The sequence below is a fragment of the Schistocerca cancellata genome, chromosome 4, assembly GCF_023864275.1.
Source record: "Schistocerca cancellata isolate TAMUIC-IGC-003103 chromosome 4, iqSchCanc2.1, whole genome shotgun sequence".
Lineage (NCBI taxonomy): Eukaryota > Metazoa > Arthropoda > Insecta > Orthoptera > Acrididae > Schistocerca > Schistocerca cancellata.
In genome coordinates, this window is record NC_064629.1 from 485,265,691 (window position 1) to 485,291,198 (window position 25,508).

At 35.7% G+C, this 25,508-nt stretch overlaps 1 protein-coding gene across 1 annotated transcript in view; it reads left to right on the forward strand.

Annotated features, from left to right (window-relative positions):
- The window catches only part of LOC126183219 (single-stranded DNA-binding protein 3-like), a 346,891-nt gene that overhangs the window by 304,186 nt on the left and 17,197 nt on the right, over positions 1 to 25,508 (forward strand). Inside the window, 3 exon segments of the mRNA XM_049925001.1 lie at positions 7,164 to 7,212; positions 10,108 to 10,137; positions 23,921 to 24,156. Coding sequence (XP_049780958.1) covers positions 7,164 to 7,212; positions 10,108 to 10,137; positions 23,921 to 24,156 — 315 coding nt within the window.

Genomic DNA, 25,508 nt, shown 5'->3' on the forward strand with positions numbered 1-25,508 from the left:
CTGCAGCCAGAGGATAAACATTAGTGGAAAGTTTTATGTACTGACCGTGGACTGCTAATCTGAAAATTTTAAGTGAAGAAATTTGCTGGGTAACTTGAAAATTTTCAAAAGTTTGTGCTATATGCAACACTTCTCCTAACAATGGATCTGACTGACATAACGCTTGTGTGCATACACTTCTGTCAGGGGCAAGACGAATTGAGACACCGATAATTAAACTTCCTGCATATGATAAACCACAAGGAAACACAAATTTGCACTTTCTACTCAAGTGCCTGATAGGATTAACAGCTGTGTGCCATCTATGTGACATCAATCAAAGGGGTAAATGTCTGTGACAAAGCGTTCAGTTGTATTTGTGATGTTGCAAAAATTCTAATCCAGCTGCAGCCACATGTATTTCAGTAGAAAAATGTTCTGTCAACAAAGCAGTAATCTCCAAAAAGGGGTAACTTAATGTTCAGCCAGGGAGCTGTATGAGATAATGGGAATGGGGTTGGTGGATAGGGAAAAACTCATGTAGCCTGGGAATGTAATGCTAACAACTTCTGGTAAATGTCCTAGTCCTCGTGCACTTTGTTAAATGGCTGGAAAGCTGGAATAGCTGACAGGGCTTGCAGCTGCTAGTGAGCTGAGCTGTTCAGATGTTGTCAGTTGCTGATGTCGATTAAGCTGCTGTTACCACAAGTCCAAAGATTTTTACATCCATGATAGCTATCCTATTGAACTGAACTGGAACCTCCTCATCTCTAATTTTGTGGTCTCCAATTCGGAACACAAAAGTTATTTATTGACACTTCCTGAATGTATTGAAGCAAAATAAATGACACATTGTTCATGAGCATTATTGATCCCATGAACTGTCTAAGTGTAGAGTGTCATATCGATGGTATGACATAATCTATTGATACATCTGGTGGGATGGCATGTATGTTACCTAAAAACACAAGAAGCCTTTAAATTTGGTGTATGAATAGGTATAAGAGCTGCAGTAAAGACTAAGATGTTCATTCTTATTCAAATGTAACTATTGTGCTGTATAACCTGAATATGGCCAACATGTAGCCATACACACACATTAGCCTTGCACATTACAGACTTGTTTCACATCATTTTGATAAGTCATGCAAATGGTCAGTAGAGTATTTCACCAACCAGTGTTTAAAGCCGTGTCGTGCTTTCATGCTTTTAAGGGTTTTTTATTCAGTGGGTCCCCATTGATTGTGTATATAATAGGAGTAACCTGAATATTTTGGTTACATAGAGTTTCTTAATAATTATATCGTAATTGTGTTGTCATTTAATTTTTCTGTACTGCTCTGAATTGAAATTCTGCCATTACAGGCATGTACCAGCATTACCACCATTTGATATAATGTACAAACAACACACTGTAAGCAGAAAACAGCCACTAAGAAGAGAAAGGAAATAATGATGGTGACTGAAAGGACAATGTGTGACACAAATAAATAAATACTGATTATCATCCCATTCTATATTCCACATCATTTTTCTTCATAACGATTTGTCAGTTTTTTTTTTAATGAACACATCTTCAAATGTATTTTCCTCCATGTTGACTGTTATATCAATTTGCTCTTTGCATTTATTTTAGTATTTTTGAGAAGGTTGCTCAGGAATACATCATTAGGACTATGATTGCTTTCTTTCATTTCTGGTAAGAGAAAGGAATGGCATAAGTAGGCTATTAGATGGACTCATGTGCCTGCATTCGTAACTCCTTACAAACACCAGTCAGAAAAGGGTTGATTGTTATACAGCAACAAGGTCCTGTAAATACCTACAGTTGGCTACTCACCTGAATTACTTTACAAAATTTAAAATTTTGCATAGGTATTGCTTTTGCTTTTGATGGATGACTGTCTTATGTGGCAAATCCAGCTTACATGGAGAGGCTCATAATAAGATTATAGAATTTGGCAGGAATCCAGTTTCGATAATAACCTGAATGTGGTGGTGTATGCTAGGTAACCTCCATATTCATGCACCAATCACAGAACACAGGTTCTTTACAAATAACAACTTGCATGCTTCCCATACTATCATTCATTGTGTAAAGATATTCGTCCATGCCTTTGTCTATTTAAAAAGACTATGACCATGATCATGAAGGATACCAAATGCACTTAGCTCTTACACATATACCCATTTTCAAACCACAAAAGGATCACACAAAAGTGCTTCCATTTCAGTGCCTTCTGTGTCAGCTCACTACAACTTAACCTTTAGTCAGTGATGTGTTGCAGTTATTTGTTCTCTCTGAAGTGTGACAGTGAACTAGAATTCGACAGTGAAATGTATAGTTTGCTCCTTATATTTAGATAAATATGATCCAACTTTCAGTTACAGTTATACATAAAGTACGTGCAATACTGACATCTTGCATGATGCAGTAAAGTACTTTATTCTGCTCTCGGATAATATTTGTAATAAAATACACAGTTGATACTTTTTGCATGTCTGTGTTTGAGAATGTACTTCAGACACATAGATGTTAAATTTTCTGTTCAGAATCCCTGATGGCTTTGCAGTATGTGACTCCTGAGTTCCTATGGAATGGAAATATAGAGATTGTTTCATGGCTGTGAGAATGAGGAAACTGTGGTACAAGTACTTACATAAAACATTATTAAATGCACTAATTCATTTGAGTTAATCTGCAGTAGAAGTATTTTTATTTATTTGGAAGGAATAATTTTACTAACACCAAAGTGAATGAGGTGGCATGATGGTTAGCCCAGTGGACATTAAGTGGGTGTGTGCATGGGTGGGGGGTGGGGTGGGGAGTACATGCAGGAATTCTTTATTTAAAAGGAATATGAAAGCTTGTGACCAGTCCCTGATGACTTTATCAACAGGAGATTAAATACCAATATTCCTTCCTCCCTGCTTTCTAATGGCATAATGTTTTATATGAACACTTTATGCAACAAAAATTGTTAAATAGGGCCTTTGATTCTGAAGGAGTGGGTGTAAGGTATAAAGTAATCTCATGAAACTAGAGCAGTTTACCTATTCCTCTGTGGTTAATGTCACAATATTTATTGGGACTTGTGGAGCTTATAACCATTGCGTGGTATTTGTAGTAAGAATTTTCATTCTGATTCAGCCTTTAAGATAAAGAGAGGTGACAACTGTAATTTCTAATCACAAGACTGTGTGTCAGTGTGCAGGTTCAAATCTTCAACTTGCATATACATTTTCTTGTGGGATGAGAACTTAAGATTCTTTTGTGCATGGAGCCACCAACTTTGCAACCCTTAAATGTTCTTAGAGTGGAGTTGGCTATTAACTGTGACTGAATTCCATGAATTCCATTACTTACACTTGTTTCATCATTTATAACAAGATTCATTTTTTCACTCATTTAATTTTCAATTCCCTTAAACATTGGTATGTTTAAAATTTCCAGCATATTGATTTTTAATTTGTCACTATCTCTGTTCTTCTTTGACATATTGCTGTGCTCTTGTTATGAAATACTTGAATTTTTTTCCTTTGCGGTGCATAACCAAATAACAACATCCAGTAACTTCTGTGAAAATGGTTTTTACTTGTAAACTGTATTCTATTTTTTTCTTCCTGAAATAATGCCATGTACTCAAAATTTCATTTCTTATGGAGCTGAAGAGCTTGTGGTGTGTTGAGCCTAAAAGTTTTGTGGTCAAGCATAGTGTTTTCTGTTTGTACTGTCACTACTGTTGTTCACACCCCTGCATGTCACTGAACTATACATCTGCAATGAGTTGCTATTCACCACATAGAGGAGGTGTAGAGTCAGACATGTATAAGAACTTCGTTATCTCTGTTTATAAATGTGGTTAGGTATTAAATTTCCTGTACTCACAAAAGTAATTCCGGTTTTGAGTTTTGGCACTCCTCTCTTCCTTCATACTTTTATTCAATGTGATTGAAATACTCAACTTATTCCATTTTTAGTTGTTATTATGTCTTTCTCATAAAAATAGTGTGTTCACATCTGATGCTAGTCTCCTTATGTTCGTAGTTCTATAATAGTATTCTGAATGGGACTGTAGAAGTTAAGTTTTTAGTATACTGCTGTACCAATCAAACTTGAGTATGCAAGTTGATGTTTACACCAGTTCAAGGCTGCACGAGGCTAGAACAGTTAATGCCTGTATACATGCATACCTCTTTGTATGTCTCAAAATGTCAACAATATTTTCGTTTTCATCCTCGGTGCAGTTATACAATCAGCATACAAAATTCTGATGAACATTTGTGAAAACTGCAACACCAAGAAGGATACATCTAAATGAGACAAACTCTGTAAATTACATAAGTTATACAACAGTGAACAAAATTTTAGGATTATAGGCCAGTGTGTAAGCACAGAGTTCAAGAAACCACATTGGTGTGAAGCATTAATACACTGCAATTACAGTCACAAGACATTGTGGCATGGTTCCTGAGGAATATCACTTCATACAGTTTATATTACAGTCCACAAAGCATCAACAGTGGTTGCTATAGGACTGTGAGAAATTGCCACCCTATTATACTGTAGATGTGTTCAGTGGAAGAGATTACAGGCAAAATAAAAGGTCAGGGTAGCAGTTGTATCTGTAATATTGCTTGCTGCTGTATCCAGTCATCACTGTGTAAAACCATAAGCTGTCCAGTTGTTCCTGAAATGCATCACTGTCAAAGCATATGTCACATATACACTATCTGGTCAAAAGTATCTGGACACGTATCAATGGACATTAAGGTGGGATGCACCCTCCCCTTACAGCAACTTCAACTCTGCAGGGACACTTTCAGTGAGATGTCTGGATGTTTGCGGAGGAATAGCAGCCCATTCTTCCTCAAGAACAGAAAACAGAGAAAGTGGTGATGTTGGACATTCTTTGATGCCGGTGTCTGGAGCAAAGTCGACATTTTAACTCATCGCAAAATTGTTGACTTGGGTTCAGGTCGGGTCTCACATCTCCATGCATTTACAGTTTAGAATATGAAAAATGTTGTTTGCTCTTCTTATTATTTTCATCTAGTTGTGGCTATGGAGTTCTCTTAATGGATTATGATTTGCATTTAATTTACCTTTGTTTTGAAACATCACATTCCATACACAAATCAGTCATTGGCATGCTAATGACTAGATGATGCACTGTTTTCACAGCAAGTTTGTGAAGCATGAAACCTGTCATGTAGTTATCCCAAAACACTTTTAAAATAAACAGATTTACAATGTCACATATTTTCATCCACCCGCTTGCAGATAGAATTCAAAATTCCTTAACTAGTTTTCAACGCCAACTAGGGGTGCCTTCTTCAGGAGAAACTGTTACCTTACCTAACAATATCACAGGAAGGTGCATTAATAGCAGGTAGGCATTAGAACAAACACTTTATGCAATTTAATTTGTAAAAATTGTTTTTTCTAATGTGTACCTGCTATTAATGTACCTTCCTGTGATATTGTTAGGTAAGGTAACAGTTTCTTCTGAAGAAGGTGCCCCTAGTTGGCATTGAAAACTAGTTAAAGAATTTTAAATTCTATTTGCAACTGGTTGGCTGGAAATTTGTGACATTGTAATTAATTACGGTTGCTGATCACAGCCATGTTCAAAACATTAAACAGATTTAGTTTCTTCTCTTCCTCCAAGGCACAGTTGCACCAAAGTTCTATCTGAGGGATACAAAATATTACACTTCAAACAAAATTGGATTTTAATGAGAACCAAAATGGCATCTTATATTGACTTGGGCATTGCATGAAACAGTTGATGAGCAGTTTTTACTTGAAGTGAAGCCACCTATTCATTACAAAAATGAAAGGATCTTCTAAAATGCTGCAGAAGAGTCACTTGACTAATGGGAAAAAGATGTGATATGCCAGTATTAAAATGCTGACACTAATGGAATGTCTGTTCTTATGTTTCAAGTAATCCTGGATGAATTTGGGCACTTAAGGGATTTGGGAGGTATGACTGATGCATGCCCATGCATGCCCCTTCAGGAAAGACAACCATGCATCATATATAATTCTAGCATTGGGTCTTTTGTATGAGCTTACTTAATTTACCCATGTTAGTGATGAAACAATTAAAACTATTGTAGCATCTTCAGTATACCTGATGTAATAGTGGTGACTTCTTATTCTGTAATTAATTGGTTGTGGATTTCATGTTAATGTAATTTACAGCAGAATGTTTTTGAGTATGCCACTGTACACGAAGTGCTACCATTAACCAAAATTCTACACAGAACATACTGAATAGGTTATTCCAGTAGACAGTGTACTTTCTATTAAACTCTTTCTTTTAAATAAGTATTAAATATTTATAGTGATAAAAGTTTTTGTACAAACAGAACTTGGTAGTTCAAGTTGGTAAAGTCTCTTTTTCGTATTTCAAAGGATGCGTAGAAAGCCGGAAAATGTCCAAGATATTTCTGCTACATGAAATTACTTTCACTTGAGAAAATTCTCTGTAAACACATCCAGTAAAGCACAGATCAATTTTTATAACACCTAAGAGATGATTTTGGAGAGTATTTGTATATTTTTGAGATATGCTAAAGTTCAGCTGATCTTGTCAATGTTTTGTGGAGTTTATATGTAATGAGATCACATTAATAATGGTTTGGTGTGGTAGTCCATTGGTGAAGCCTGTGCCTAGAAGGTAAAATGATATGGGATCAAATCATTTTATTTCCGAATGATGTACAGATTATTCATGACTGACACAGGGTTTGGATTCCATGTGAAACTGTAGGTTCCCTTTCCCTAATAAGATTACTGGGGTAGGTTAGGGACATGGAAGTTGCCAAAGTAGTGTCCATTGGAAAGATGTGCACCAGGCCATAGATCTGCACAGAATTATTACTTTAGTAATTTTTAACCTCATGTCAGAATTGCAAAGTTCTGATTAATCTCATTTCTCAGATATCTGGTACATGTTTCACTACTTCAATATGTTTCCACATTCTGTTGTAAAGAATTCCTTCTCCGTCTGATGAATCCTCAGTCATTTACTTCATCATATTAATTTCATTCACAACATGGATACCAAGATGTAAATAAGAAAAAAAGGAATTTGGTTTTACTTTAATTAAGTCTAGTGATTTTTCTTAGTTTCATGATGTGATTTTTACATAAACCTTTTGATATTTTCTAGCCACCTGGACAACCCATGCTGCCAAACAGTATGGATCCATCACGGCAAGGTATACAAATATGTTATGACTTGTAATATTTAAAATGCTTTGGCTTACATTGTTCCAAATTTAGAATGAATAAAAAATTTCTTACTTCATTCCTTATGATTATAAATAATGTTCTTTCAAGTTAATATACAGTTAACTTTATATGACTGATAATATTTCATCTAAGATTGGTCTTCATAAGCATTAAAACCCATTGTTTTATTTGGATCTTATTTTTTGCACATAAATTACCAGAAACTCGGTATATTACACTGAAGCTTCATAACACAAATGTTAGTGATGGATGGAAGCATTTGGTTGTGACAGTAACAGAGCAAATTTTGTGATAAAGAGAAAGAAAATTAACTTCAACTAAAATTGATCTGCTCTGGAACTGTTAGTTCAAATGACAAGTTATTTATTAAAAATATTGTTTCCTTGTTTAAACAGATTTGTTACATTTTATTGTAGCTGTCATTATGGTCAGAATGCATATAATTACTCTATATTCTGTATAGTTAATGTTCTGGGAGATACTGAAAATACATTTATTAAGAATTTTTTTCACATAAATGTTCAAGAATATGATGGGTTGTGTTTTTGATGTATTGTGAAATACACTCACCTGAGATCTGGATTCAGTTCTTGGAATACTCAGTGTGAACATAGATACAGTCAACAGAAAATCTTATCCACTTGAGTGCTAAGTGAAAATTTTGGACTACGCTTGAAAACAGGCTAAGGTATAAAGCTACGGTGTCATCTCTTGTAATCTACACAAACTTAATTTCAAACATTTGGAGGCACCCTCCTAGAAAAGATAAAAAAATGGAGCCAGAAAATGAAAGAAAAAGATGATAATTAAAGTTCAGGCAAACAATACTGTTGTTGACAAACTACCAGTGTTACAAAACATCACAATTTATTGCTGTACAGAAGAAATAGTTTGAACAAGATGTTTACGTTAGCTAGAAATGAAAGCAGGAACATGAAGATTGTAAGAGAGAGAACAAAGAAACTCGGTGAGAGATAGAGAATGGAAGAATGAAACTAAATTACCAGTTTTTCTGGCCTCGGCTGCTGTATTATCATGAATAATGAGTAAATAAAAATTCAGCACACTGTTGCCAATTTCTGTTGCAACTATTTGTCCTTCAAATTGTGATGGCAATAATGGTCTATCATAATTGCATTTATTTAAAACAAAAGTATGCATAACAAGATCAGTGGTTTTGTGAAGTTTCTGGTGCTAATAAGTACTGGATTAAATACATAAGGGCAGATAAAATGTCACTTACTGTACACACAGATTATTGTTGTTTTGCCCTGTTTAGACTTGGTATTAGTTAATCATACTTTTAGTTTGTTCTGAACTAAAATATGAGGAAAGAAACTGAAGCCTTCATTAGTTAATGAGTTTCATCTTTTATATAGGTTATTTCAGAGCTATACTAAAAATTTAAAGGTAGAGAATAGAAGACAAGTTGAGGAAAGGAAACTATCTCAAGAAATTTGATCCAGTTACACTGCTGAACATACATTGAAAAGTTAAGGAAAAGTGTCTTTTGCCACTGGAAAATTCGGCATGTAGTCTAGATACTTTTACAGTCTTGGAAAAGTAAATCTTTTTCTTTAGTGTCATGGACATTAAACTTAAATACAAACATTGCATGACAAGAGATGAGTTGATGTGGTCCACAAATATGTGCACACAAAATGTTCTAAATATGTGAGCTCTACAAACAAATACTAAATTAAAATGGAAAAAAAAATCAATGAACTTCTCAAACTGCCTGCATACAGGATTGAAGCATGCCTGGCTCATGTGTACCATCAACTGACACACTTTCTTGAAGATGCCTGTTGTAATCTGGACATTTTCAAGTGCTGAATGTAGCATGTTAATTAAGTCCTTGTGATTCCATTGGGGTTTCATAAACAAGATTCAGAAAAGTTGGAATATAGTGATCTGGGCTCTCTACTTTTGATTCTCTGTAACATTATTGGATAAGATTTCTAGACATTGATTCCTATTCTCAATTTCCACACAGTATTGTAACGATTTTCAGTGCCATCAAGCAATGTGCTGCAGCTAGTAACATGGGTTTACTGCTAGTAGGAAATGGTGTCATTGAGAGTTATGAAGTCACTGTGCTGATTACCTGAAAGAAACTGGTCGAATGAAATAAGAGGGGTCGAAACTTACCAAAATTTTTAATTTGCATATTAAGAAGCAAGGAAATAATTCTGAGATTGCCTGTAAATTAATTGCTCATGATTTTTTTTACATGAGGTTTCCCTTCATGGACTTATACTTTTTCTGCATATTCCACTCATCTCCATGTAAAAGGAATAATTTCTCTTTGATTTTGACAATTTATTTGATATAATGTTTATGCTTTTTACACATATAATGAAACACATTTTAATTTGTGGGAAAATAAGGATCATAACAGGTACTCTACAATAAGAGGAATTACTGATCCAGGCATGAAACAAGGGTATCTTCAGGTTTATTCTTATTTCCCATATTTACTCAGTCACATTTTAAATTTTTTATGTGCTATTATAGATGCTGTTCTTTTGCTATGAGTATATCCTATTGGTATTTAATAATCATCAGCTTTTTCCCTTCTCAACTTTTTCCCCTCCTGGAAATGAATGTGTGTCAGAGTACTTCATGAAAAATCTGTCTCAGACTTTTAATGTAAAGTAATCTGTGCACAGTTATTGATTATACTTTTCATAACACCCAACACAAATCATACTCATATGTGTGCTTGAGAAAAAAAGAAAGATGGAAAAAATACATAATAGTGATGTATTTTAACGTTGAGTAAAGTGGGCATTAAGCTCCCCTATATAATTTTATAAATTCTTTGAACTGATTGCCTCATGTTTTCTGTCTTCCTCCAGGTGAAGGCGGAGAATTTGTAGGTTGGCAAGGTAGGCAAGCTCACATATCTCTTGCACTGGGCTGGGAAATTGTAATATTAATGCTTGACTGTAACTAACAACTCACATATGTCATGCTTGCATGTGGCCACATTACTTGCTTTATTTGCTCATATCTTCATGGTCAGTTTAATTATGTTCCTGGCATTAAGAGGATACTGACAATTTTCTGATAATTGAGTGATATTTAACCAAAAACTTATTAGATAGAAATCATAAATTTCATACAGGCTTATAAAATGCTTACTTTAAAATATTTGCTATGAATAATTTACATACCTCTGGCTTATTAGCTACATGGTTACATTCAGACAATTTTTATTGAAAACCTGAGAGTAATTCTCAAACATCATTGGAGTATCCATCATAATTCAGCCTGATGTTTCTAAATGTCATCTTCATTATAATTTGTATGGAGCTGGTTGCTACATTTGTACATTTAACTAAAACTTTTCCAGTTTTCAGTAGGTACGAGAATATCATTTTTGTTTTTTGTTTTCTTGTCCTACAATCATTTGTGTTTACTGGTCAATGCAGTATGTAAACTATGTTGACACTTTGAAACTAGCAGAAAATACCCATAAATTTGTATCTCAGTCAAGGGATTTTCGTTCATAGCATTTAGTGAAACACTTCACTGTAAAACAATTTTTTCATCTGTTCTGTTCTTGGTATAATAAAATTTAAGTGCTTGTGTTAATGTTCATTGAATCTCACAGATTCCTTAGCTCATCTTACTAAAGATCATTGACAGATGCTGATGATTCAAGCTTGCAACATAGTCCTAATATATCTCCATATGGTCATAACAGAAACAGATTTTCTCACATAGAGGAACATAGGTGCCAGCAACGAGCTCCATTGTTTGAAGTAAAAGCTAAGTCATGCAAGATTGGTGCTGGCAAGGAAATGGAAAAACAAACAAAGTATTTACCAATTAAATTGAATTCAGCAATAGGGGATGGATGGAAGTAATGTAGATGAAATCAGTTAAGATACAATGACATTAAATGATACCAGTGGAGTAACACTCAGAAATACTGAACTATGATGTACTGAATACATTTTTTGTGAGAAATAAAACATTATGTCAGCATGGGAATTGAACCTGAACATCTAACTTTTCAGGATCAGTTGCCTTAAAATTTAAAGTTATCAGAGTGTAAGTGCCGGCATACTAGATCTTTCATTGTTATTGTTTCTTCCTATTCCTTCTGAACAAACACAAATGTTTCACCATACTGTAACAGGACCAAAGGAGGCGCAGATATAATGTGGACTCACAGCCTACTCTGCCACAATACCAATTTAACTGAATTCAGTCACATAAAATAAATAGAGATAATGGGGATGAAATAAATACAGATGCTCAGATAGATTAATGGTTAAGGTGACTGCTCACAAAAAGCAGCAAGTCTAGGTTGGATTCCCAGTCTGAAACAAATTTATGACACATCCATTGTACGGTATTTATTTCATGACATGATGACAGTTTGCCAACTTGTGCAGTATTTGTAAAGAGTGTCATGCTTTCACTTTTTTCTAGGTCTGATTGTCAATTTGAAATTCCTGAAGTACACATATTTTGAATGATTCTGTAAAATGACATTTTGTAGCTTTTAGGGTAGCCTGACATACACTGAGGTGGCAAAAATCATGGGTTCATGGTATGTACATATACACATATCAGTAGTATCACAATCACAAGGTCTAAAAGGATAGTACATTGGCAGAGCTGTCATTTGTACCTAGGTGATACATATGAAGAGATTCCTGATGTGATTATGGCTGCATAATGGGAATTAGAATACAAAATGGTAGTTGGAGCTAGATTCAGGAGACATTTCATTTCAGAATTCATTAGAGAATTTAGTATTCCAAGATCCACAGTGTCAAGAGTGTGTCAAGAATACCAAATTTCATGCATTACCTCTTATCATGGGTAAAAGGCAGTAGCCAATGGCCTTCACCTAATGACAGAGAGCAGCGGTATTTGCGTAGAATTGGCAGTGTTAACAGACAGGCAACACTGCATGAAATAACTGCAGAAGCCAATGTGGGACATATGACGAACATATCCATTAGGACAGTGTGGCAAAATTTGGTGTTACGGGGCTATGGCAGCAGACAACTGAAAAGAGTGCCTTTGCTAAAAGCATATCATCGCCTACCTTGTACCATATCACTTCGACTCTGGACTGGAAAATGTGGCCGGGTCAGATGGCTCCTGACGTCAGCTGGTAAGAGCTGATGGCAGCATTAGGGTGTGGCACAGGCCCCATGAAGCCATGGACCCAAGTTGTCAATGTGGCCCTGTGTGAGTTGATGGTGGTTCCATAATGGTGTGGGCTGTGTTTACATGGAATGGACTCATTCCTCTGGTCCAGCTGGACTGACCATTGACTGGAAATGGTTATGTTTGGCTATTTGGATACTATTTGCAGCTATTTGTGAACTTCATGTTCCCAAACAACAATGGAATTTTTGTGGATGACAATGTACCATGTCGTCTGGTCACAATAGTTCACAATTGGTTTGAAGTACATTCTGGACAGTTTGAGTGAATGATTTGGCCACCCTGATTGCTGAAGATGAACATTTATGGGACATAATTGGGAGGTCAGTTTGTGCACAAAATCTTGCACCAGAAATATTTTTGCAGTTGTGGGTGTCTGTAGAGGCATCACGGCTTGGGATTTCTGCAGGGGACTTCCAATGACTTGTTGAGTCCATTCCACATTGCTGCATTATGCCCAGCAAAAAGAGATCTGACATTATATTAAGAGGTATCCCATGACTTTAGTCACTCAGTGTAGTGACCTTCATGAATGTATAATCAGCAAAAGAGGTATCAAAGAAACATGGATTTGTACTGAAGGGAATGCAGTTTATTCCTGTGATTTTATTTGGATTGAGTCTGAGAACAGTATCTCGTGAAAGGTGAAAAAAAATCCATTTGATTTTTCTCTTTAACAAGTATTTAATTTCATTGGTATTGCTGCTAACGTATTACAAAATGGTATGTATAGCTACAGAAGAAACTAATTGTGATATTGATGTCCTCCATTCCTTAACTGACCACATACCACGAAGTGTAATAAAACATAGTGAAAGTAACAGAGCAGGCAGAGCTGAAGTATGAATTGAATAGGCATGTTCAGGAAAATGCACTTCGTGTCTTTCAAAAGAAGATGCAGTTGGTATAAGCATAAAATAAAAAGAAAGAGGAGGGAGGATGTATAAAGGGCAGGAAGTAGATGAAAGCATTGTCACTTCACCATGACAAAATGAGGGAGAGGGTCCTGTTGGACTTGCCTGGCTTAACTTCTTCAGCCTTTGATTTGTGCAGTGGCTGCTGAATATGGATATTCTTTGAGCTGTTACATATGTAAGATAATATTTGAATTTTAGGTTTGTGTTTGATGAGTTTATAATGAGTCATATCAGATAATGAAATCATAACACATTGTAACAGAGAAAGTGTCATCTTTCAGATTAGTAATTCTCATTTAAACGTACCTTTCTTAATGCAGCCAGTGTTTAAAGTTAATTAGAAAATTTGGTACTGGTCAGTGTTTTAAAAATAGGTATTTAGCCATACTAAACTAGTTGATGTGATTAAAAACATGTGAGGTGTGTTACTTTGTTGATATTGTAGGGGGTAATTAGTTGTAAAATGGCTATGTTCAGGTGCAGGGCTTTGGTGTTACTCAATAATGTGTACATTGCACATATAATCTTTGGTAATTGTCAAGGATAAAAAAATGAAATAAACCCCCTCTCTCCATGTATAAGAGTGTGTTAAAGTGCCTGCTTTGGGACACTGGGAGGTGTGCTGGCCTCAGATCAAATCCGCCTCATGGGGGCTGGTTGATGGCCAACCTGGATGTGTTTTATAGGCAGTTTTCCACATCCATGTAGGTAAATATCAGGCTTGTACCAACGTTCTGCCTCAGTTACATGATGGCACACACTGTAAAAAAGGATGTCACATTTGACCAAGTGATATACACAAGATATAGGCCAAAGGGCATGCGAATTTCTCCTTGGGGAGGGGAGGGGGGTGGGCTGACAGGAGCTTTAAAATGTCTGTAGGAGATGTGACTCCATCAAAATAATAACCTATATACAGGTGTGCTTCTCTGCATTGTTGGAGAAGTACCAAACCAGTCCTTACCTGGCATTGTTTAGGTATAGAGCACAGGAATGGCTGGATGGAAAAAATGGAAATGAACGTACTAGGTTCAGACAAAATTTTATGGCTTTTTTAATGTGAGAAAGGATATTTAATTGAAATGAATTAATGATTTTATGTTTGTCTCTGTTTACCTATTATGGTTGGTTAGTTTCTTGATTCCATGCTTGAAGTAATCTGCTGGTTAAGAGTTCAGAAAGCTGCCAAATCAGATTTCAGTAATCCTCACCATAAAAGAAGTTTGTGTGAAGATGTTTTTGTCTCAGTAGAAATGTAGAAATTTAACGTCACTCTGCTGCCATAGTGTTTAATGAAATATTTTTTCACCCCCTTCCTATAAGATGTTTGTTATAGATATTAACAAAAAGACCACCTTGTCCCATCTAGTTCATAGTATGAAGCCATTTGAATGGATATAAAGTTTTTTTATGAAAGATTACATTCTTGTTTGATGCAGTCATTACTTTCTTATCTTGACTGGAGATAACTTAAGCATTTTTAATCCAATGAACAGTATTCTAATATTATGATTTGCACATTGTTTAAGAATTACTTAGTTGTGACCAAATGATTACCCACTGGTTTTTGTTTATGCTTATCACATAAAACTTGAAGCTCTTGGGCCTCATAGAATGCAAACTTTATGCAATGATTCACTTGTAATTGCTTATTAAATGGTATTCCTAGTTTGACCAATGAGGGTCATCATGGGTTAAAGTGTTCAGAATGTCTTCATTAAAGCTTGATGTGTTTCAAATTAACACAAAACTTTTCTTACCATGTTCCTGTCATTGGTATTCTGTCCATAGTCTTTGCAGCATTTTGAGCTACTTTGATTTTCTTTGCTCCTCTATTGAATTCAAAAACAAATTTACTTAGCAAGTTTTTCCCACTGAATGATGCACTGCCCTTCCTCACTTTCAAATAGCACATACTGCATTTGCACCTACCTGTGTACTCCACTATCCACCTTACACTGTGAAAGATATACCACATTATTTCTTTTATTTTACATTCTGTTTGCAAATCATGTATGGAAGGAACAACTGTCAGTAAGCCTTTATATGAGCTCAAAATTATGATTTTAACATAATTGTCCTTTTACATTATACATGCAGAAGGAAGTAGTGTGTTACTTGACTCATCTTGAAATGCACACTCTGAGACTTGTAACAGTCAGCTTCACAATGCACAATGCCTCTCTTAACGTCTGTTACTAAAATTGATTGAGCATTTCTGTGGCAGTTTAATGCTTGCATCACAGAATGTACATTTTTTCTTTGGCTCTTCTGTCTCTTCTACGTAATGGTCCCATACTGATGAGTAACACCCAAAATTTGTTAAACAAGGGTTCTGTTAGCTACCTCCTCCTCCTCTGGTGAATTCAATTTCATGATGATTCTCCCAGTGAATCTGCCTTTCCTTCAATTACTTTTCTGTACTCATTCCACTTAAACAACTCCAGATATGTACTTCTAGATGTTCAACAATTGTGGCCATTTCCATTGCAAATTGCGTAATCAAACAATAATGGGTCTTACTATCTATTTATGCCAGTGTTTTACACTTGTTTATGTTTATGACCAAAAGCTAATCTCTACACAAAGTGTCAGTTCTTAGCAGGTGTCTTTGCTGTTAACTAAAATTTTTGGCGCTGCAACTTCGCATTGACAACATTGTTGTCAGTGCGCAGCCCCATGTAACTTAAAATTTTGAAGCATAACTCATCAGAGGATGAACAAAAGATGGGAAATGGCAAACACTGTTCTAATAAAGCCTTAATGTAATAAAAAATGGAAATGAAACAAATTTTTGCATTAACTCAAGTGTTTTGTTGTTCCATTGGCACCTGTTCTGTTTTCTTTCCAAAATATGACTTGTGTATTAGATGCAAATATAAATACAGGATAATGTAACATTTTAATTATTATGATGTTCTTACGTAATGGAGGACACAGTTTGTATGAGCATTTGGCAAGCATCCTCAGTTAACAATAAATTTTTCAGTGCCTAAATCATCCAGATATATGCTCTATTTTCAGTACAATTTAATTTCGTATTAATTTTATCCTAGAATTGAAAAAGACCTTCAGGAAAAGTGTGAATTAAAATGAAAGTTAGCGTGTGCCACATTTTACGCTAAGGTTTTTGAATATTTTTACTGGGACTCTTGCAAAGAGTGTCTCTATGAGGGTGATTCATGTATGTTAGCCAAAATGTGGGTTTGAGGAACATTTTTCCACTGTTATCAGTGCCTGACATGGTTCTCTGGCTTGAGTGAAATAGCCATTTTCAATAAGTTCCAAATCACAAGGAATGTTTAGAACAGTGGCATGCTTCCTTAAAAATCTTTTCACTTGAATATATATGACTTGCTCTGTGAAACATAGTTGAGATCTGTATGTGTGCTGAGATGTGGGGAATGTTTAGTCATGTCTGCCTTATTTATAAAATAATTACATCTCCTTTAATGCACCACAGTGATTTGGAGGGTAGAATAATTCCTAAATTTAATTCTTTGGTAACTCTAAAACACTTTATAATACCTCATATTGGTCTGACCTAGACCAGTGTGGGATAGTCATAAGTACGTTTTCTACTGTGTTACAGAATTTAGTTTTTCATGTTCCTATTAATGTTGTTCCCACAGAAGGCACAGCGTGCAAGAAAGAATCTTGCTAACATGAAAATAAATTTTTTACTGTGAGTAGTTTTTCTTTTATCAGTTTTCACTGCTTCTCAAGGTTAAAAAAGTTGCTGAAGATGTTATAATCTAAAAATGTTTTTGTACTTGTCAAAAATATTTTGGCTCACGTATAGGATTTAGAATGTGAATTGATGGGGGTTAACATGACCAGTTCTTTATCTCGTAACTTCGTCTGTTGTTACAATGTAGTACTGTTTAGAAGAACATAGTTGTCTTGCAGGTTGTGTTAGCTTAGGAATGAATTACAATTTTTCCAAAGATCTGTAGGAGCTGATGGGAACATTATCAGTGATACTGCATTCATACACTGAACAGACGGCTAGTTGATGTAGACACTTAGAGTACTATGCTTGAGTTAATTGCTCAAGTTTCACATTTATGATAATGTTCTCACAGAAAAAAAGGTTGCTTAAGACCAAGTACCTAGTTCTTCTGCAGTGTTGTAGAAACATTTGTTTCTTTCCCTTTCTCATCATCTTAATTGTACAATCAGCTTTTTTCCCAGCTTCTGAAGACACTCATTGTTTATGTAACTATACATTTACAGTGATCCAATCAGATGCTACTGTGCATAAATGTGGTGTGGTGTCTCACTGTTTAAATGCCAGAGTAATAATGTGGAAGATGCAGAGTCCAATTTGTCACTGTTCTCAATATTGATGGAAGACAGTCTGCGTCACTTAATATTTCATTAGGATAATCAAATTCAGCCTTTGTTACAGGTTACCCTTAGATCTATACATCTAATTACTGCAAAAGGCAGGGTGAAGATTCAGTTGAGTTTCAACTGAATTTTCAGCTTGTTGAAGAGCTGCACTTCAGAGTAATTTGATGTATGGATCTGAGGATGACCTCAAACATATACTGTAACTGTATATACTGTTGAAATACACACAGAGGCCCAGATAATGTGGTTCTACATTAAATATTATTATTCATCTAGGATTTAGATATACACTGAGACCTTACATTTCTGTCACTCTTTGTTGCTCATGTCTCAGGGTTTGTAGGTCATTTCATTCATAATTTTATCTGTATTTTTGTTCTCTTTTCCTTACTGTCTCTCTTTCTCCTATCCAGTTTTTACTCGTGCACTGAAAGATAGCTGCTGAAACTTTTCCAATGCTGTAAATTATGTAGCATCAACATCTACATATTATATATCATTCAAACCTCTATACAGTGCATAGTGGTGATTTCTGGATATTATGTACACACACCCTTACACTGTTTTTCCATGAATGCAGTGAGGAGGTAAAGAAGTGACTGTGGATATACAACTATATGAGACTTAGTTTTCCCACATCTTGCTCTGTCTGTATTCAAAATACACGAGGGAGGCAAAAACTCAATGTACAGTTAAGGGTCTTTAGAAGATTTGTTTGATTAATTTTGTTGCTCACTCTGTCCTCACATGCCTCTAGTTGCAGCTGGAGATGACAACTTGCTTGTTCTTTCAGCAGAGAAGGAAAATTGTATGCACCAGTTACTCACTGTCAGTTCTGTAGATAGTCGTTAGTCTACTAAAAGTGCTTAAATACCACTGTGTAAAATTTTGTCAGATCTGCAGTGATTTTAGGTTCTTTTCATTGCACCAAACCACTTGTCATTCACTAAATGTATGAACTGAAGTTCATAAGCAAACGAGAGGATAGAAATGACATTTTTAGATGGTTTAGCCATGGCAGGATTAAGTTATTGGTTCTGTTTTTTTGAAGAGGTGTGTGTGTGTGTGTGTGTGTGTGTGTGTGTGTGTGTGTGTGTGTGTGTGTTGATTGACTTAGGTCACCCAAGGCCTTTCTATTGGCCATAATGAAGGTGTAATTCAAGGAATAAGTTAATTCATTCTCAGTGCCCTGTTAACTTCATTTAGTTTATGCTGGACACAAAAATATTCTGTGTTACTGATGATTGATCATAAGACACACAGTCAGCAAAGAAAGGATTCTGAATTAATGATAATGGAATCACACATTAAAATATGAGTTACAGAACATTAGGCTGGAGCTCAGACAATCCATGAACATTTAAAGTGTATGCTACATTAATCTCCTGGTCAGCGAAAATAAAGAACAGATCCCCACAAAATTATGCTGCTGCCTTTTCATTAGAGTATAAAATACACTGTATTAAAATTTGGTGAACTGAAATTTGTGTATGTGGTGGTCACAACAAACAAGAGCAATCTCTCACCAGAATAGGTAACCCTGTATCAGAAGACAATTCCATATATGGAACACCTCGATACTGCTTCATCGTATCTTTCTGATCAGAGGTAGAAATGTTGTGACCAGAAAGTTGTTTTTAACCACCTTAACTTATTTCATCATATTCCTTTGCTCTTTCCATTGGTGCATGCCTTTGTTAACAGTTAGTTAACAGCTCAAAGAGGGGACAACACAATTTGCTACACTGTGGTCCTGGTGAGCTTTTTGTTTTGATGTCCACTTCCTCATTGTATTTCAGTCACATAAATATGGTACTTTCAGAAATTGTCATTTAGAGAATATCGCATATCAAGGTTAGTGGTCAGTCAGATTTTGACTCCTTCAATGAACAAACAGAGATGTACCAACATTCTAACTGCAGATCTATTATTATTGCTGTCTCTAGCTTTTGTGGTTTAAATACTAATCATGTAAATTGAAGGTGGGGAGGGGTGAAAGGAAAGGGAAGAAATGTCAGCTGCATCGAGACTTTATGTGGAATCAGCAGTTATGAATGAAAATGTGTGCCAGACTGGTACTCAAACCTGGAATCTCCTGCTTACTAGGCAGTTGTGTTAACCGCTGTGTCATCTGGACACAGTGTTGGTCGCAACTGTGGATACTATCTCAGTGTGCCTTCTGGCCGAACCACAGTCCCATCAACACCTCCTATCTGCAGTCCCCATCTGTGTTCTCCATGATTGCTACTTTGGGATTCCTGCAGGAGGTCGAATGTAATTGTGCACTCACACTGAAGGTGGTGGATTCATTGCTAGTTGAGGTGAATCAGTTATATGAATGTGTAATGTCTGTTCTTTTGGACTACTGTTTGATTTTATTTGATAAGGTAATTCATAATTCTATCTGTGGGACAAGAAAATTGGCAGGAGGATTTCTGACAGTAATACAGAAGTATAGACAGATATGTGAATTTAATGTAATATGGAATAAAGAGATCTCTTGTTGTCAACATGCATCAAAGGAGCGAACAAGAGTGGTGCGAATCATATGAAGTACACAGTTAAAAAATTGGAAGAAAAGTAGTTACTAATATGCATCAGACACTTACCAGAAGATTATAATGACAATTATTTTGTATAATTCATTTGTCTGATAGTGGGTACATGTGAGTGTACTTGGTCAAAAATCAGAAATGTTATTAAATATATAGTACCTTACCTGCATGAGGACTTTTATTCTGGTTTCAGGTAAAAGTATTGTTCCTGTGTTTCAAACTACAATGTTACTTATATGAAACTGAACATACATTAATATTACCTTAAAATTGTTGTTGTTCATGGTATTTTTGTGTTTGATTGCCTACCTGCTGTTCATTCCCACACTGTATTAATTTTAGGCAGTCACTGTTAATGTTCCATCTGCCTAAAAATATATATATATATGTGTGTGTGTGTGTGTGTGTGTGTGTGTGTGTGTGTGTGTGTGTGTCAGTCAGTCAGTCAGTCAGTCAGTCCTGAAAAACAAACAGAAACTACCTTCTCGAACTGCCCTCCACCTACTTCACTAGAGTATTTGAGGACTGAAAATATTTGCCATTTATGACTTCGTAAGGGGGAAAGAAACGAAGTTCCAGCAACAATTTTATGTTGGTGAAACAGATGAACAACACTGTCAGTGTGTAAAGGCCTGTCTGAATTTGAATGTGTTGCACCTTATTACAAATGTTTCCTCATCATTTGGTCAGGTTCTATTATTCTGTCCCCATTGTGTATAACTGCACCTCTATGAAACTGAGGGAGTGAAATGATGAAAACAGTGTTATGATAAATGTTTTACATCCCTATTAATGTATCTGCCTTTATTTATTGACCTACCCTTGCAGCAGCAGCTGCAGCTGCTGGTTTCTCTTTCTTGATAATGTTATCCCATAACATTCTTTTAGCCAACTTTGTTTGAACTTTAAATGTGACTCCCATTAAACTGTCCAGGAACCCAAAATCTACTTCATAGTGGAATGAAATCTTCACCATGAACCTGCTGTAACAAAATCAAAATTTTGGAGTTGCATGTTGCTCACAGTTAAGTGGACTGATTTTTCATTTGACTGTTTACTCATTGTACTTAATTCTATAACTTTTTATGGGTGTATCACTGCTCAATATTTTTGTATTTCCAACACAACAAGGCTGTAGTCTTACCATGAAACACAGCCCAAGCCATCATTTTCTAATGGCTGCACTGATCACATTTCATGAATTTTTTCTCACTTGGTGAAATTTTGTTCAGTCAACATTGAAGTTTTGTTCCAGAATTCTTGATTCTTGATGAATTCTATAATTTTTCTTGGACATAGTTTTTAATGCTGTTTTAATACTTCCGATATAGAATAATTATTATTGTGAAAGTTTGAGATACCCTGCAGTTATTATAGAAATAATTTCTATATAATCAAAAATGGGCCTATGAAAATCATTACTGTACATAACTGAGAAAATTGTAATACATGAAAACTTTCATACATTGGTGAAATATGCTTACCCACAATTTTAACTGTTATTATTTACTGCCTATATTCAGGATGTTGCTTCCAACATGATCTGTAGAGATGTAGGTGGTCTTCAAGTTTTCACAGCATGTAAAATTTTGATACTATCATACAGTGGGTGCTAGAGTTGATATTAAGTGTCTGTTCTCAAGAATTCTAGTTACAATGTAATTCAGGAGCACCAAAGCTCAAATCCCCATCTGCCCATCCAATTTAGGTTTTCTGTGATTTATCTGAATTGCATAAGTCAAATGCCAGGATGGTTCTTGTGGAATGGCACAGCCAATTTCCATCCCCATCCTTACCCAACCCAAACTTGTACTCTGTCTTGAATGACATCGATGTTGAAAGGACATTAAACTTGAATCTTCCTTCCCTGTAGTACAGTATGGATATGTCTTAAACCTGTTTGTTACTCCTACCATCTAACAACATGAGAACTTGCTACCAGCACTTTACTAGTTCAGTAATATTCTTTCATGCTTAACTTCTATCTGTTTCCTTTCTTACTTGCTGACCACTACTCCTCTTACCTCTGTACCCAGTACCAAAACTTCAGTGTATGCAAAGTCATAATGTATTTCCCTTTGTAGAATTTGTATGCTGATAATTGAGCTTGCTTCACTCTCACACTATGCACTCCTCTCCCCCCCCCCCCCCCCCCCCTTTCCCTCATCAAAATTCTCTGACCTTCCTGATCTGCAAGAGGGGATATGGGGCGGGGAGGGGGGGAGAGGGGCAATCACTCCTCTCTGGGTTGTATGAGTGTTTTCTACATCTGGCATAAGAATACTCCAGTACATATTGTCTGTGTTGCTCAGCTAATTGAGTTGCTTCTCAGTAATAGTTGCAGTATAACAAAATATTTAGTTCAGCTTGTGAAACTTAAGGTACCAATGAGATACTTTGCCTTTAGTGTTTACAGGGTTAAATTATGAAGCAAATATTCATATACTGATAAAACATGTTGAAAACATTATCTGTTAGTTCCAAATATCCTAAATTGTTTCTTATTTGTGCTAAATGTGTGTTACTGGTGTGAAGTAATTAAGTAATGTGCTGTATGTAATAAATAACTGCCCACTGCATGTAAAATACCTGGTTTTGTTAATATATACCTAATTTCACCAGTGTGGCCTTTAGATATGCTAATAGTCAATTATTTCCTTAAATCTGCAAATTCTAAAATTTAAAAATTTTCTGTATCATTAATGTTGCTAACAATAATAACTAGCACTTTGTTGCCAAAGTTTTGGGTGATTTTCATAACTGATTTTTAGAAATGACAAGTCATGTTCCATAACAATGAAACTGAAATTTAATTTTATTGATATATTTTCTCTGGCTTTTTGTGACAAGCCTGCCATATGTGTCATCAACAAAGTAAGTTGATGTAAAATATAAAATTATTAATGAGTGTACACTCAAGAATGTGGGATGATATATTAAGAGGAAGTTGATTTTAGAAAAAACAGTAAATTCACAGTATTTCATCCTTGCACTTTAGAACATAAGTGAGCCTCAAGAGGAAAGGATAATGTCTCTTAATAGACATAACAAGTAACATTTTCTTTTTTGATTAGTTTTGCATCAATTCTAACTACATCTAACATAATTGTTGGTAATGAGCACAAACCTCAACAGCTCCAACAGTGACTTTAATGTGCACTCTTCTAAAGTAACATGTTTGCTTTTGTTGCCTTGTTGATTTCTTCTGTAGGAACCTGTCAGACTATGCTATGTTACTTACTCTTTATATTATTTATTGCTATCTTTTTTCACTTCCTTGTGGAAGGAAACATAATGCTAGTATCAATATGATGTTTTATAAGAAGTACAGTATGTGTTCAGTAATTAACTCTTCATTAATATTATTCAGCAACTTTAACAAGTATAATTCATATTTATTGTAGCTGTAAACTGAGATTGAGCTTTGATGAGAGCTGTTGTATGCTTCTGTAAACTGACCAAGTTTCCCTCCCATGTTGTACTGTGTTTAAATGTTAGATTTTACCTCAGTTTTGAGGACAAAATTTGTCCATACACAGCTGTCATTTGGAGAAAAGGGTAGATATATTTTAATGAGGTAAATTTAAAATGAAAGAACACACATAACATGACTTCGGTTTTGAGATATCTGTACACTGTACCTCTTTCAGGTCCACCAGGCATGAGTCCTATGAATCCTCGAATGAACCCACCGAGGGGACCTGCGATGGGCCCGATGGGTCCTGGTTCATATGGCCCAGGCATGCGTGGACCACCTCCAACTGGTACATTGGGCCCCGGAGGCCCCGGTGGCCCAGGACCAGGCGGCCCAGCAGGACCTGGTATGCCACCTATGTCAATGGCGGGACCGGGAGGACGGCCTCAGTGGCAGCCCAATACATCTACAGTAAGCACACATGATTATTGCTTGTTCACTTCAATTAGTTTTGCATGACAAGTCTTAGTCCTTGTGTACACATTAGATTTTACAATAGGATCTTTGTTTTTGAATTTGTGTTGAATGAGTGAATATAAAATAATTTAAGTAATTTGTGACTCTGACACACAACATGACTAATAAAGGCCTTAGCCTGCAACTGACTAAGTACGGAGTTACAATAAATGAAGATGCAACTTAAGAAAATAGTCAATCGGTGACTGGCGTTTGAAATTGTGTGAACTTGATCTAACTTTCCCCATCTGATATGCTAAAAAGCACAGTTACTGGTGGAATTACCTCAAGATAACATGCTAAGGTGCAGAGTTAAATCTAAGCAGATTTTAAATTCCTATCCACCTATAGCTCATTAAAAATGATTTTTGTTTGATGTGTGTTGGGTAGAGCTTGACTATCAGATCAACAATGCTAGACATTCCATAATTCATTTTATTTTTTTAATACTGCAGTACAAGAAAAAGCATAGCAGTAAGGTGACTTGATATTTGGTTGTGTAAGGTGCCTCATGTTATCAGAATTCTGAAGGCCACTTGTTTCAAGTTTCACTACTGTACAGAGGGCATGTAATGAACTGTTAATGTAACAGGTATATCAGCAATGGTAAACTACAAAGCCAACAAAAGAAATTGAAATTAAATTGAAATGCATGTGTTTTCTCGGAACTCTCTAGAAAAACTTCCTGTCATGTTGGGAACACTGTTCACTGCCTCAGTCATTATTGCAAACAAACTCTTCACGGCCTCTAATGCACAGCCACTGACTGGCTGCTGTTTTGTGTCAGTAGTGTTACAATGGTATATTTCTCAAAAATGATTTTCTGACACAATTTGCTAGAATCAGTATTTCCTGTCTAAATTAGAAATTACCTTCAAGTTTTTATTTTTTGCACCCAGTGTGCATCATACATTGCAATTGCAAATTCTTGGTGTGAGGTAGTTACTAGGAAATAATATTGTTCTTACTAATGTTGATTTCCTAATTGTGCACATAACATACTCTAAATAAAATTTTTCCTGTTAGAGGCATAATGAAAACAGCAAAAATACCGATATGCTGGTGTTGAATAAAGCAACATGGACTTCTTGGATAAAATTGCGTATTTGCATTTGTTGTTATGCAGGGTTTTGTGCTCCTTCCGCCAATGAATGGTCCTCTTTGCATCCACCTGGTTTTCAGTAGCAACTGCCTCTAGTGTTCAACCATTCCCGTCTTGTCTAGACATGTACTAGGATTTAACTATCACTTTTATGGCATAATTGTTGTTATTACAGAACTATCTTCTTTGATCATGTCTGCCTCCC